Genomic DNA, 15748 nt, shown 5'->3' with positions numbered 1-15748 from the left:
ACTACAGAACCTAGAGCAGTGTTATCCAATAGAAATATAATGGAAACCACATACATAATTTTAAATTTTCAAGTAGCCACTTTAGAAAAAAGGTAAAAAGGTGAAATTAATTTTAATCATAGATTTTATTTAACCAAAAGTATCTAAAACATCACAAATGTAATCAACATTTTAAAAAACTCTGGTAAAATATATTTTATATATTTTTTCATATTGAGTCTTTAAAATCTCATGTGCACTTTATGGCCCATCTCAATTAAGACTGGACTCCTCTCAAGTGATTAATAGTTACATGTGGCTAGTGGTTACTAAGTTGGACAGCACAGGTCTAGAGTTCTCAAAATGCCAAAATATCTAAAATGGAAGCACACAATATATTAAATTTGAAGGGCTGGAAGGGGCACTGAAAAAGGTCTATTCAGCAGTTCCCCTTGACTCCAGCAGGCCTAGGGTAATATGATGTCCTGATTTGCTAGGAAATCCCTATATACTAGGGAGGGTCCCAATTTATACTTTTTGTCATGATGTAACTATTAACAGCACCCCTGTAATTCTCAAAAAGTATCCCCCTTTGGATAATAAATTATATTGTCATTGGTCATCCTATCTACATCCATAATATCCTCAAAGATAATTCCACATTCCTTGGAAGAAAATTTAAAGTCTAATTCTGATGTCTAGAAAAGAGCTCTAAATTCAAGTTAAAGAATCCTAAATCCACTACCCTCACCAAAAAAAAAAAGAAAAAAAAAGATGCTGCTGAAAATTTTTATTTTAAATTGCAGACTAAAAAAAAAAAGAAAAAGAAAAAAGAAAAAAAAAAGTAAGAATTACCTGTTGAACAAGGCATCTGGAAATTGGGATCATTGCTATCCAAAACAGGCAAACAGAACTGGTTACTTGCAGATCCTAGCATAGGATCCTTATCGCTGAGCATGTTCTTCAGCGAGTCCTCTAAGACATTTTGACTTGTACTAAAATCCTCACAGACTTCATTCTCCAGGTTGGATCCTAGAAATAGGGCATCATCTAAGTGTTCAGTAGGAATTAAATGATTAAATGTATCAACTATATCCATGAAGACTTCTGTGTGTCTTTCAGCCCTATAGAAAGACAAAAAAAATACCATAAGAAATAAAGCTATCAATTGATAATCACCTAAAACCAAATTATTTTAATAGTTTTGAGTCTAAGAACACAGGTATTTCTGAATTGTTTAAAAAAAAATCCTCACTGTTTTTAGAATAAACATTTGGACATGTAGAACGAATCTTTACTAAATGTTTCTTTATCACACATGTAGAGTATCATTTTACCATAAATCCTATTAAATGTTTACTCGATTCATTATTTTGAGGGGGGGAAACCTATGTATATAATCCATTAATTTGATACAGTTGAAAGAATGACATGGCTTAAACCATAAAAACCGTATGTTTTTAACCATAATCTTTTCATAAATTAAGAATGACACTGCTTTTACAATAAATCCATATAAAAGAGCCAAAATCAAATTATTGTCCCATACCTATTAAAACTGTAAAATAGCCTTGTTTTACTTACAAAGCATTTACATTATTTAAAGAAAGGTAATATAGAAAGAAAAGGTTGTTTGTAGGGGTAGGAGGAAAAAATGGAAAGAAACTATTAATTAAACCCAACAAATCAAAACTCAAAAAACTACACATATGCAGGCAGAGACGTGAACATACACTCATTTTAGTGGGGGGGACTCCTTTAGTATAAAATGAGATAAATGACAAGAAAACAACATAGCAGAGATTTAATTTTATTTTAGTGAGTTATGTGAGATATATACAGATGTCAAGCTAGTCGCCTACTGATACTAGGTACTGCTCAGAAAGGTCATCTAATGCCCTAGAAGATCCGCAATTAATCAAAAGTTGAATTATCTTCAATACTGGTTTCAGAAAAAACTGAACCAATGTATTCTGGAAGGGGGGGGGCCTCATCAACAAAAACATCTAATAATATTCAGTTAGCTAGAAAATCAACTAATTGAGAACATCTTGGGTTCCAAAATTCTAATGATTTTTAGATTGACTCCAAATCTACCAAAATTTCCTCAAACTGTCCTTGATCTTTCCCCTATAAAGATGATGAAAGAAGAGGAAGTCCAAAGACACTCAACAACTTACTGGTTATATATTATATGCTGCTAACCATTTTACTTAAATTTAACCCATTTATTTCCAATAATAGGCTCTATATAGAAAATACATGTAAATAATCTGTTTTATGAAATAAAATTCATTTAAATGATTTAAATGTCTTCCCCCAAAACCAAGAAATAGCCAAGATTCAATCCCAGGTTCCAAGGCTCCATAGCCCATAGCCATACCTCTTCCTCTTTCACACTGAGCTACAGAGCTAGAAATTGACTAGATTTGATTCATCAAAGGCTCTTCTTTAAAAATAATTTTCCATAACTTTCAACAAATCAGTGGTTGCCTGGGTCCTCGGGTAACAGAAGGCTAGACTGCAAAGGGACAGGAAGATACTTTGGGAGATGATGAAAATGTCCTAAATCATGGATTCATCAACCTGTTCATTTTAAATGGAAAGTTTATTGTAACGCAATTTAAAATTCTAAAAAAAGGAAAGACAATTTCCTCATTCTTACAAAAGTTAATCCCCTTCTAAATAGGATTTTACTACTAGCTCTTCTCAAATTTTTCAATTTACTTAAAATATTGATAAAACACTGAAATAAAATGTTAACTATTTGATTGATCTGCTGGTTATTTTACATGCATTCTGTAACTATACCATTAAAAGAAAATTATAGCTCACAATGCTGACAAAAAGTCAGGAAAAGTTTTAATTCCCTAATGTTACCTGATTCTCAGTACTAAGAAAGGCTCAATTATCATACATCACCAATACTTCCACTAATATGTTTTTAAGTTCCAAAAAAAATTTTAGTATAATAAATTTCTGCTAATTAAAAATAATTTACAAAGAGGTTACTAAATGTTTACACAATCAGGTAGCTAGAACTACAGACAAATTAGTTTATCTGAATGTGCTAGAATCCAAGACTACCTCCTCTTCAAAGTTGCATCCCAATTAGGAATCTTTTCTTTCCTCAGATAAATCAAAAAGAATAAAAGGGCAATTCCAGTTCTAAAAGCAAAGTTAACTTTCCTTCTTTAAAAAAAAAAAAGTATGCTGAATCTACTAAAAATGCACTCATTCTCACAGCAACACGAGTCTGGTAAATTCTACAAACTTCACCTGAAGTCAGTCTTTCTGTTACTACTAGCTGTGTGTGTGCTTTCAAGTGATGAGACGTTCAGAATATTCAGAAATTATGATCACACAGCTCAAACTCACAAAGCTATAGGGAAGACCAGCCCATTCTAAATAGTGACCTAAAAAGGCAACACATGTTTTTCAATAACACTGTTATTAGTGAACCATCCTTACCTTAAGAGCCTGTGGCATATTTTTTAATCTCAATGGTAAACAATATTTAGTCTTTAAAGACCAATTTAAAAAAAAGTAAAACATATTGTAAATAAGATGGGTGAACCAAACTTTCCTTTACAGGTATTTGGCCAAAAGTGGTATATGACTTAAAAGGTGTGTTTTATCTGGATTTAAATAAGCACATCAGGGAAAAAGCTTCCGTGGTCAAATATTGAGAAGGACTGGCAAAACAAAATTACATTTCTTTAATAATACCTTTAATTCATTCAACAAACGTTTGCTAAGCATCTACCACTGAGACATCTTTAATATGCCAACAGAGAATAGGGTATAAAGCATCCCAAACTTAAGGGTCCCAAGAAGACAATTTTTACACAGCACATCACAAGACTAGTTTTCTTGTAAAATTGTTATAAATTAGTAAGACTGACTTTTCATAAGCAGCTGCAACTGGCTTTGGGGGCAATTCCAAAGAATTCCAAAAATGATAGTATATAGTCATCCCACAAGACTATCTTGAAAGTAACATTTAATGGAAGTATAAAGTAATTTATTTTTAAAAATCAGTTTCAAGTATTCAGGATCAAAAATAATAACATTTTATTGTTATTTCCATGCTAAACTGGAAAACAAACATTAAACTGACTGCAGGAATATTAAGTCACTTAACATGAACATAAAAATTTACTAAATGCAGAGTGGTTAACTGGGTTGGATCATGGAAGAAAAAAAGGACAGTAGTAGGAAAACTAGTAAAATCAAAATAAAGTCTGGAAGTTAGTTAACAGCAATGTACCAATTTTAATCTCTAGTTCTGATTAAGGCACTAGCATTATGTCAGATGTAACAATCAGGAAATTGGGATGAGGATATATATGAACTCTACACAATGTCAGCAATTTCTCTATAAGTCTAAAATTATTCCAAAATAAGTCTTTTTTAAAACACTAACCTAAAATTAGAGAAGGGGCAGCTGGCTGGCTCAGTTGGAAGAGCAAGTGACTCTTGATCTTGGGGTCATGAGTAGCCCAAAGCTGGGTGTAGAGATTATTTAAATAAATAAACTTTAAAAAAATGATATTGTTTAAAAGTTTATTTTAAAAATAATAATAAAATAGAATTAGGGGAGATACCTAGTAATGTGGATAAACAATCAGATCTAATTAAGAAAAAAATTAAGAGTTGATTTAATATCTGTTAATTAAACAGAGTTAAACAAATTTCTATTTCTTACAATGACATTATACTTAAATGCTTCCTTATATTTGTCATTATAAATTTAATAATTAAAACAGGGGAGCCTGGCTGGCTCAGTCAGTGGGGCATCCAACTCTTGATCTCATGGTTTTGAGTTTGAGCCCCACGCTGAGTGTAGACCTATTACTTAAAAATAAAATCTTCAAAGGGCACCCGAGTGGCTCAGTCAGCTAAGAGTCCAACTCTTGATTTCAGCTCAGGTCATGACCTCAAGGTTGTGAAATCAAGCCCACATCGGGCTCTACACTGTGTGAAGCCTATTTGAGATTCTCTCTGTCCCTTTCCCTCTGTCCCTGCACCCCCCATAAAAAAAAATAATAAAATAAAATCTTCAAAAAAATAAAAATAAAATATAACAAGCCTATTTAGGGTGTATGCTAAGTGGCTAATGACACGAATATATCCAATTAAATCGATACTAATAATTTGAGAATATATATATGCTAAAATCAGAAATTATTTCTCAGTTCAGTCACAACTCATGTTTACAGACCATAAAATATATCCAACTAAGTCAGAGAATTGGATAATCCACTTAATTAGTTATCACAGGTACCTGTGAAACAAACACAATTCTCAAAATTCAAGGAACTCACAATATAAAAAAGTATAGACATATAAACAAATACAACAACATGTAAACATCACAACAAAATATGAAAGTGTCATATTGAAGGACTGACATCATCACAGAGGAAGGTGAAACTTATGAGGCCAAGAATATCTAAGCAGCTGGATCCTCAAGGTCCAGAGGATACTCCAGGCAAAGGGAATAGCATGTGCTAATTATGAATGACAGAGTTTGGTCCTAACAGACCATTTAGAAAGACTCAGAATACAATTAAAAAGTAAGTATTACTACCAACATTCTGAATAAAATTTAATCTGAGTTTGAAGATATTTACCACTTTAAAATACTTGTTTTATCTTAACTCACAAAAAATTATACTGCAGCCAAATTTAGTTTATGCTGAAAAAAGCCAACATGTATTTTTCCATGTATGACTAGAAAGCAGAAAGATTTACAAAGCACCAACAGCACACACACACACAAAATTACACTTCTACAAAAATCCCCTTTAAATTAAGAGTACATTAAAATTATCTCGACTTTTCAGAAGCATCTTCAAAGTAAAACTATGTATTTTACCATGTTATCTCCCTAAATATATATAGAGAGAGAGATCTAAGCCTAACAATAAATAACTAAAGCTATCAAAGGCCCTAAGAGGTTATCGCATGATGAAGCTCTGTCTCATACAGTCTATATCTGTGTGTATGTGTATGGGGATGGCATGGGGGGTACAAATATATTCAGGAGATTATAAAATCTATGATGAAAATTTAAACAGGGTAATAGTGATGCGGGGAGGAGGAGAGTTTCTTTTTTTTTTTAAGATTTTATTTATTTATTTGAGAGAGAGAGAGAGAGAGAAACAGCATGAGAGGGGATAGGGTCAGAGGGAGAAGCAGGCTCCCTGCTGAGCCGGGAGCCCGATGTGGGACTCAATCCCAGGACTCTGGGATCATGACCTGAGCCGAAGGCAGTCGCTTAACCGACTGAGCCACCCAAGCGCCCAGGAGGAGAGTTTCTACATAAAATGCTAAATGAAGATCTTATTACAGGGCAACATGTAAGCCAAAAACTGGAAAGAGAATGATCCATACAAAAATGGGGAAAAGCAATCCAGGCGAAGATCTAAACGCAAAGCCTGGAAATGGAAACTTGGTGACTTCCAGCCCCTATACTACAGTTTAAATTAAGCCATCAATTCATTAGTCATCCTTACCATAAACAAATTTCTAATAGGCAGTAGTAGTAGAAAAATAAAAGTACCACTACTAATGGTGACGAAAACGTAAAATGATGTGCTCTAATTTCACACCAGGCAATGTTCTACATGCTTTACATCAGTAATTCTCAATCAGAGGTGATTATGCCCCTCTAGAGGACATTTGGCCATCGCAACTGAAGGGCAGGCTACTGGCATCTAGTAAATATACTACAATGCGCTAGGAAAGCCCCACAACAAAGAATTATCCAGCCAGAAAACTGCTAAAGTTAAGAAACTCTGCTCTACATTTATTAATTTAATCCTCACAACAATGCTGTATTATAATCCAGTAAACAAAGGAAGAAACAAACAATGAAGGAAGGAAGAAATTAATTGGGATCAAGGAGATTAAATTACTTGCTCAGTGGTGCTGAAATCTGAACCCAGAAAATTTCATTCAAGAATCAATGCACTTACCACTACCCTATAATATCTGTTTATAAAGTAAAATGCATTGGATATTTATTATGTGCCAGGCACCACACTAAAGCTAAATGCATGTCATTTAATCTTCACAACCACACAATTAGGAAGGTACTATCATTATTCTCAAGTCATAAGAGTGGGGCTAAAGCTTAGCGAAGTTACACCCAGTATTATAGAATAAATAAGTGACAGAGCTGGGACTCAATTCTGCTCTGAGACAAAGGTCAGTTCTTAACCACCATAATATAACAACATTAAAGATGAATAACAGATTATCCTTCCAGGATAGAGATAAGGAAAATCACTAAATGGTTAAACCATGTGGTATGACACAATTCTAGAAAGTATAATTCTATAGAGCAACGCAACCTCATCAACTGCTCCAAACACACACATCAAATTCTACTCCAGTTTCACTGGTTAGAATGTGTAAGAAGCAGCAAGGTTCGTAACTTTTCTGAATTTATCAGGTAAGAGAATGTAAGAACCCAAGGCTTCTGCCATACTAAGACTAAAGTTGACCTAAGAATCTAGAAAAAGAACTATCAAGTACAAGTTGAAACTGGCAAAAGCAGAATTACACTAGCCAACCGTATTGAGTTAACTTCAAAGTTTACAACTATATCCTATTGATATTATGGGAAGCATTAGCAGTTTGGATTAACCACAGAAACAGTGGAAGTAGTTCATCATTAGAACTATGGCCTAGGTAATAACAGTCCTGCTAACATGTCCTTTTAGCATATACTATGTGCCAGGCCCTATGCTCAGTGTCTTGTATGCATTATCTCATTAGTCCCTCTCAACAACACTGTGAGGTAGGTGCAATTATTATATCTATTTTACAGATGAGCAAACTGAGGCCCAGACCATTATGTAATTTGCCCAAGGTCACATATCCAGTATACCCAAACTGGAACCCAGGCAGTGTTGTGATTCCTGAGTCTGCACACTTAAACTACTATACTTTATGCACTCTACTCACAACACATACTAATTTTTCAGTTCTTAATATATCATTAATGAATCCTAAAAATACTAAAAATAAAGTGACATACACTTCTTCCAAAATAAGTTAGAAAATACACACTAAGCCACTCCCTACATATAAAAAAATACAGTGGCTATCTATCCTCAGTGTGTATAAACATCATTTTGGAAGTTATCCACTACAAACTCTGCAATTTATTTTCACAGTCTACAATTTTAGAATTTTTTCATGTGGCCAACTCACACAAATTATGAATGAAACAAAAGTATTACATTTAGCCTTTCTGTACAATCTACTATGCCATTTAAAACTTCATCTAATAGATTGTGCGGATTAAAACTTCTGAATAGTATTTTGAAATTTTTATTCAACTATTTCTCTTCATCACCTCTCTTCATGGTACAAATGATCATAAAAATTAAAATCCCGACCATTAAAAAATGATCTAAATTAAACATACAATGCATAGGAGTAAGTGTCCAGTCTATACATTTGACAATTCCTCACAATACCTTTTGTAATTCTTGAAATTTCTTCTTTTAACTCTAATACAATGATTTAACACCTCATGTCTTTGAATCTTGTTTCTCAACCTAGTCCAGGTTTCTTGAGGGTACAAACAGCACCCGGGTCTCAAATATTTTGAATCAATACCCTCATATCTTTTCCCAGTAATCAAACAGCAGAAACTAAAAGGGAGTTAGTTACCTTTTACTGTTCAACACACAACTGTATTGTAAGTGTCTAACAACTTGCCAAGTCATTTTTGTAGTTAAAAAAATAAAATGTCTAAGCTTCTGAAAAGATACTCCAGGATTCTCAGAGGTGCTCCAAGAAGAAATAAAAGAGAAACAGAGCCCAAGATGTACTGCTCCACACAAGAAAGAAATCAGCAGCCACTTGTCAGAAAGAATTCCTGAAACATGGATGAATGAAAATATTTTGAAATCAGCCCTCCTCCTGATACTTCATGACACTGGTGAAGTAGTTATGGGTAACCTACAAACCTGAGATGGTGATCAATAAATCTCACTACCTCAAAAAATAAAAAGATCTTATCTCTAGACAAAACATTAAGTAAAAAGGATTTCATGAGAAATCTGTGTAAAAAACAAGGAAAAAAGTGCACATTTAAGAAAGCAAAATGTATCAAAAAGGCAAACACCATATTACCAAGGAAGATAACCATTACGTTTCAGCACTCAAAAAAACAGAACTGTATGCCTAATTTTAATTTACATTCATCGGTTTTTTCCAAATATAATCCATACTATGTAAAAATCTAAATTCAAGATAATTTTGCAGTAATCCAAATTGTCAATTGCTGTTTTCCAAACTTTTATCAGTAATAGTTTTATTAATATGCTATTACAGAACTCAAAAATTACCAACCTTTCTTAACTAATTCCAATCTCAATACATTTTAAATTTTAATAGTATGGTTTTAAACCATTTTAACATAAAGACAACTTCTTTACCACTAAATTCCAATCTCAATACATTTTAAATTTTAATAGTATGGTTTTAAACCATTTTAACATAAAGACAACTTCTTTACCACTTTTCTATTCTGAAATTTGCACTTAACCAACGCTAATTTTCACCTACATTTACACATACCACTTCTTTTATATTTGACTTATTTGAATATGCAACAGAGTATACCAAAGGATCAACTAAAGTTATGTGAAGTCTATCCCAATGACATGTGATAGATAAGGAAGTTCACTACCCTCCCAAACGATGCAAAAGCAGTATAATAAATTACATTCTCATGCTCTTCAATAAACGGACCTATAAAGCGTGCAAGGAACAAGGGAAAACTGGTCCCATCAGTAACTCATTTGTTATCCTTTTGACAAATCACCAATACAGCTATGAAATAAAGCTTAAAATCTATTGTTGAAATTCTGCATACTTAAAAAGTGGCCCACTTCAGTTGAGTAGAAGTCTTTCGGCAGCTCAAGAATTGAACAGTGTGTGGCTTAATCAGAACAATAATAGTTCCTACCTAAGTCCCCTCTCAAATTATATGTAATTTAAAATAGTGATAATGATGATGGAGAAAAAATTCGTTATTGTACTATAGGGCTAGTCAACAGAAGAACTGGACAGATAATAATAGAAAATTAAGAAAAGGTCGAGTGGTAGTGAAGGTAAAAACTACCCGAAATAATAATCTTCACACATCTCTTGTGCTCTGGAATGAATATACAAACTCAAGAACAGAAGAATGCTGCAAAGATTTCTTGGTTCTTTGACTCACGTCTCTTTCCAACCACAAACACATCTACAAACATTTTCACAATCCCAAACACTTCATTCAAGAATCAAAAAATGGTAGGAAATGAATGAGTAATGCAGGCGTAGTTTCGGAAGATCTCAAACAACGAGTTTGTAAAAAGGAAGACAAGTCCGACCCCAAAATAGTAACTAAATAGAACAATGTACTATCTAAGTACTCCCTAAATAGTTTACTGTATCTTTTTTTTTTTTTTTAAGCTTAAAATAAGGTAGTAAAGCATTTGGGAAAGGCTCAGTAACCAATGTCTGATTTTAAATTAAGTATCTCTACACATAATGAAGATTTTAAAAAGGTAGATAACAAAGCGTTGTTGCCACTTACATGAATGATTATCCATGATCATAATCTGCGAATGATTCCTGAATAGCACCAATAATCATGCATTCAAACTACCTCGAATCATAGTCTCTAGGAAATAGCACTTAAAAATCCAAAGATGGGAAAAGGTCATCGGACCCGGCAACACATTGCTGGGGGAAAGAAGGGAAACAGGACTACGCGCGGTACCAACATTCTCTCCCTTTCTTCCTCCCCCCCGCCCCCCCCCGTGTCAGGTGATCAGTTATTTAGCACCATTAACACACACGTATCGACAAGTGGTTCATTAAATTACTCGTATTATCCGAAGGCCAGATTCTAGGCTCCCCATTTCAAACTAAGCAAAAGGAGTCGACAGTTTGGGTCCCGAGCACAAAAGCGCGCGGTAGCAGGAGGATGGATAGAGCGCCAACTCCCCCCTCTCCAAAAGCTGGGACGAGGCTCGGCCTCGCGGCAAAGGCCAATCCCGGCTTCCCAGACCCAGGGCCCAAAGCTCAAAGCCGGACTCCTCCGGAGGGAAGAGGTCCGAAGGGCCGGGTCCGGGGGCCTGCGGACCAGGCCTTCCTGGCAGCGCCCGCGATCCCCGCGGGCCTGCGCGCCCGCGCGGCGGCGGCGGCGGCGGCGGCGGTAGGGCACACTCACCGCCGAAGGCCCGGGAGCAGGAGCCGGGGAGAGGCCGCGGCCCCGACCCTCCCCGCCTGGCGATCTCGCCGCCGCGCCTCCCTCCCAGCCCGCGGTCCAAACGCTCCAGGGCTACAGAGGCGCGGCCCGGGCAGGCCGAGGACGTTGCGCAAGAGGCCGGTGAGGTTTCCCGGCTGCGCGGGAGAAAGGCGCGGAGTGTCCGCCGCGGGAGGGGCGGGGAGGCCCGCGGAGGCGCTGCGCGTGTAGAAGGGGGTGGGGGAGGGGAGGACTGCCCGTCTCCCTGGCCGCGGCCAGAGCCGCAACTCACCCAGCTCCGCCAGACGAGCGCTACCACTGGCAGCAAGAGGAAGATGGTGGCCGCTGCCGCCGCCGCCGCCGCCGCCGCGGAGGAGGAGGAGGGGGCCCGGTGGGTGCCGAGGCGAGGGGGTACGCGCAGGACGTCGGCGTCGCTGCCACAGCCTCTCTTCCTCACCGGGCCGAGCGGCTGCTGCTGACGACACTAGCCCGGCTTCCGCGCCGCCCTCTTTATCTTCGTAGCAGCCACCGCCGCCCAGGGCCCAAGGGTCGCTCGCCTCGTGGGGACCGTGCGGCGGCGCAAGACCCCGCAGCCATCGGCGTGCGGCGGCGGCGCGGGGGCAGGAGCCGGGCCGCGTCACGTGACCCCACTGTTTACCGTTCCGGGGGCCGCGGCCTGCATGCTGCGCCTGCGCAGTGTGGGCCCTCCCGCGCCGCGCCTCCGCGGGGCCCAGGCAGTCGCACTCCCCTGCGCTTCCGCGCCCCTCCCAGTCTTCTGAGGGCGCGGCACGCCTGCGGGCCTTTAGCTATCATCTCGCCGGCGGCCCGAAGGGGTGAGGCGTAGATCGGGTTTTCTCGATTGTAATAAGCACGAAGGCTTCATAGATAATGTAATATTGATGATCAAATTTGCCGCCCCCCATACTTTTCATTAATTGGGTTTGCTTTCAAAAATGGAAGACTAGAGCGGAGTAGTTGAGCCCCTTGCCCAAGAATCCCTGCTGGGTGTGCACAACAGTCCCATCATTAACCACCTCCGTTCCCCACCTTGTCTCTAGATAGCTAGTCATCTTCAGGACTCAAGTTGCCTTCTCCAAGAATCATTCCCGGTCGAAGTCAGCAGTTCTCAAAATGTATCAAGAGGATCCTCCGAAGGATTCCCGAGACCTTTCAGAGAAGCTTTAACTCTGACAATTCCATATGTTTAAGGCCAACTTTTCTTCATCTTCTTCAACCAAAACATGTAGCAACTGATTAAATTCAGAAGCAGGAGAATCCAGCCATCTATTCAGCCAGACACTGAAGAAATGTGCAAAAATTTAAAACAATGCCACTCTTTTCATTAAATTTTGTGGGAAAATATATTTTTCATAATCGATTATGATAACAAAGAATTTTGTTATTTTTTAAAATGTTTTATTCTTAGATTTAATTCCTATGATGATAAATAACTAACCCATATAAACAAAAGCCCTTGGAAGTGTATAGGGGTCCTGAGACAAAAAAGTTTGAAAACCTCTGGTCTAGATTACTTGCTTCCACCACAGCTTGGGCTGACCTCTATCTCAGTCCATTATAAACACTGTGAGGTAATTGTTGCTAGTCATCACTAGGACCAAAATGAGCCCCTTTAAGGACAGGGATTGTGCCTTCTTTTTGCAAGGACCATTACAGTACCCACTAAAGAATGATAGCCAGCACCTGCTGGGCTCTTCAGAAACCTTTACTTGTTAATTTAAGCCTCATGCCAACCGTAGTCCACACTGTAGGTTTTGTGCAGAGTAGAATAATAGCTCACAGGCATGTGGTGAAGAGCTGTTCTTTACTCTCTCCAGACTTCTGGTGTTTGGAGCATTCCCAATACTAATGCTCTTCCACAAAGGAGGTTTAAGATTGTCCTAATTCTACTGGAATCCTAGAATTCCATCCCCTGCCTTGACTCATCAATCCCTAAAAACTTGGTTTTACTATCTTTTTTTATGGGTTGTTTTTTTTTTTTTTTTGAGAAAGGAAAATAGAAATGAGTAATCAATTTTTTTTTTCCCTTGGAATGTCTGGGATGAATTGCACAAATAAGTCTTAAATTTATTTTTACTCATCTTCTGGACCTTAATGTGAAATTTGAAAAAGGCATTGGGAAAGAATAAGATTATAAACAAAATCCAATCCTAAGGGACTTACTAGAGTAGAACTCAAATGGAAAATCATTAGATGGAAAATTTCCTTGGAAGAGTTGGGGAAAACTTATCTTGTTAAAGAAATTTTAGTAAATTTATGAAAAAACACAATGGAGCTAAAAAGAAAATATAGAAATGACAAGTCTGTCACATTCACAAAACAAAGATTTCTCATCCTAAAAAAGCCAACAAGCTTACCACAAAGCATGATGTTTTGATTCTTATTTTGAACTAGCCAAGCACCCAGGTTCAGATTTGTTCATTAATGATCTTTGCTTTTTGCTTCTAGATATAAACACAATCTGTCTTTACCCAGTCTATGAAAAGGTTACAAGAAGAAAGAACCATCATAATCATACTGGGAATGGCTTTAACAACATGGAGGACACTGCTTTGGTTAAAGGACCTATTGGAAAATCAGATTGTATTGATAGTGTTGAAACCTCACAACTCAGGAAAATTAAATTTGGTAGAAAACAAGACAAGAAAACTAACAGTGGCTAATACTAACCAGTATACTTGTAATCGACTAAAAATGATGGAAAATGAAAACTGACAAAATTTGGATCTTGCAAAACTTTACCCAGGAATATTGAGCCTGGTCCAGAGAGTGAGGCTCACCAAGCTGGTATGCAGGTTAAGTTTGATATGAAAAATGCTTGTCATCATTGAAACACTGGTCTCTACAGTATCAGTTCATTAAAGATGAAAAAGTGGAAAGAGTTAACTGCAGCAAACAGAAAATCAATAAAAATATCAAATATATTTAATGGGTTTTTTTCTGGAAAAAACTTTCTGTATACACAGACACACTTTCCTGTTAGTTTAGAATAGATGTAAATGTTTTTATTCTTAAACATGGGACCAAGGCAGGGAAATCAAAATATTCGGAATTCATTTTACTAAGTTCATTGTGGAATTTAAGGGCTTAACCCAGAACACATTGTTCCTTATGTCAGGCTTCCGCCCTTCCCACACAATTTTTTACCTACTATCTCCAGAAAGATAGCTCCTAACTACTCAGGCTTTCAGCAGGAAACAATAGGTGAAAAGGAAATGCGTATCCTGACCCAGGGTAAATCATTTGGACAGCATACTGGAGATCAGAGAGGCCTAGAGAGACTAGGTCAAACAATAAAATAAAACTTTTCCATGCACAAGGCATAGAAAGGACTTTTGCGGACTTTAGCACGGGGAAGGATCAATTCTCTCATTAAGTGCTTTGACAGCGCTTGGCACAGAGGACATGTATTCATGTTTTAACTGGCCTGGAGTGGAGAGAAGGCATTTCTGACATAGCGATGCCTTCAAGGACAAGAAAGTTCCAGAAAATCCGTGTGGTTCTGGAGCTGCAAACAATTCATTATCTGGTTGGACATACTGCAAATGAAAATAATGAAAATGATTGAAAATCTTTTAACAAAGAAACTGTGTTAATGAGGGATGCCTGAGTGGCTCAGTCAGTTAAGCATCCAACTCTCAATTTCGGCTCAGGTCATAGTCTCAGGGTTGTGAGATCAAGCCCCACTGTCAGGCTCTCTGCTGACCTTGGGGCCTCTCCCTCTTCCTCTCCCTCCCATCTCTCTCTCCCTCCCTAAAAATAAATAAATAAAGTAAGTGTGATAATGTCCCTCACTGATAATGTCATCTCCCTACTTGAAATCTTTCCCTGTTCTCCAAAATAAAAAGAATAAATCCAAACTTCCTAATATGACCATTAAGACACTTTAGTATTAGTCCTTGTCCAGCTCTTCAACATCTTCTCTCACTATTCCCTGCTTTTTAAATTTATGATACAGCAATATGTAAGTTCTTACTGGTTCCTACACACATCCATACTATCTCTCAACCTAAAGTCTTTGCTCATGCTGTTACCTCTGACAGGAATGCCCTCTTCTGAACTGACCCCAAACATCACCAAAGACCCTCCCACCATGTTAAGTGGATTGCTCCTGCATCCTCTTAAGATGCAGCTCAACGATAGCTATAGATTTTATTTATTTATTTGTTCGAGAGAGAGAGAGAACATAAGCACGAGGAGCAGCAGGCAGAGGGAGAAGCAGGCTCCCTGCTGAGCAAGGAGCCCCGACACGATGGGATGCGGGACTCCATCCCACAACCCTCAGATCATGACCTGAGCTGAAGGCAGACGCTTAACCAACTGAGCCACCCAGGCGTCCCAGAATATATAAATGTATCATAATAAAAATGGCATGAGACTGTCTGGAGAACAGAGACATGGTTGATTAACAGAATAGGATGGCCAGGAACAGTGGGAATGAGGATTTGCTATTTAATGGTTACAGAGTTTCCATTTGGATGATGAAAA

The 15748-nt window shown here is 37.7% G+C and overlaps 1 protein-coding gene across 3 annotated transcripts in view; it reads right to left on the bottom strand.

Moving 5' to 3' along the window:
• The window catches only part of PHF3 (PHD finger protein 3), an 85174-nt gene extending 73314 nt beyond the window's left edge, over positions 1–11860 (bottom strand). Inside the window, exons 1-2 of one of the 3 annotated variants that reach the window (XM_034991466.1) lie at positions 11535–11860; positions 835–1103 (exon numbers count right to left, since the gene is read on the bottom strand). In XM_034991466.1, the coding sequence (XP_034847357.1) occupies positions 835–1078 (244 nt within the window). In that variant the 5' untranslated portion in view covers positions 1079–1103; positions 11535–11860. Of the gene's footprint in view, positions 1–834; positions 1104–11227; positions 11297–11534 lie in introns of those variants that run through there. The other 2 variants (XM_034991467.1, XM_034991469.1) reach the window with 2 other exon arrangements.
• Between the last annotated feature and the right edge of the window lie 3888 nt (positions 11861–15748).

This window comes from Mirounga leonina, unplaced genomic scaffold (genome assembly GCF_011800145.1).
Source record: "Mirounga leonina isolate KUSES-001 unplaced genomic scaffold, KU_Mleo_1.0 Mir_53, whole genome shotgun sequence".
Lineage (NCBI taxonomy): Eukaryota > Metazoa > Chordata > Mammalia > Carnivora > Phocidae > Mirounga > Mirounga leonina.
The sequence above is the reverse complement of the archived record's forward strand: the minus strand, read 5'-3'. Positions and strand labels throughout refer to the sequence as shown.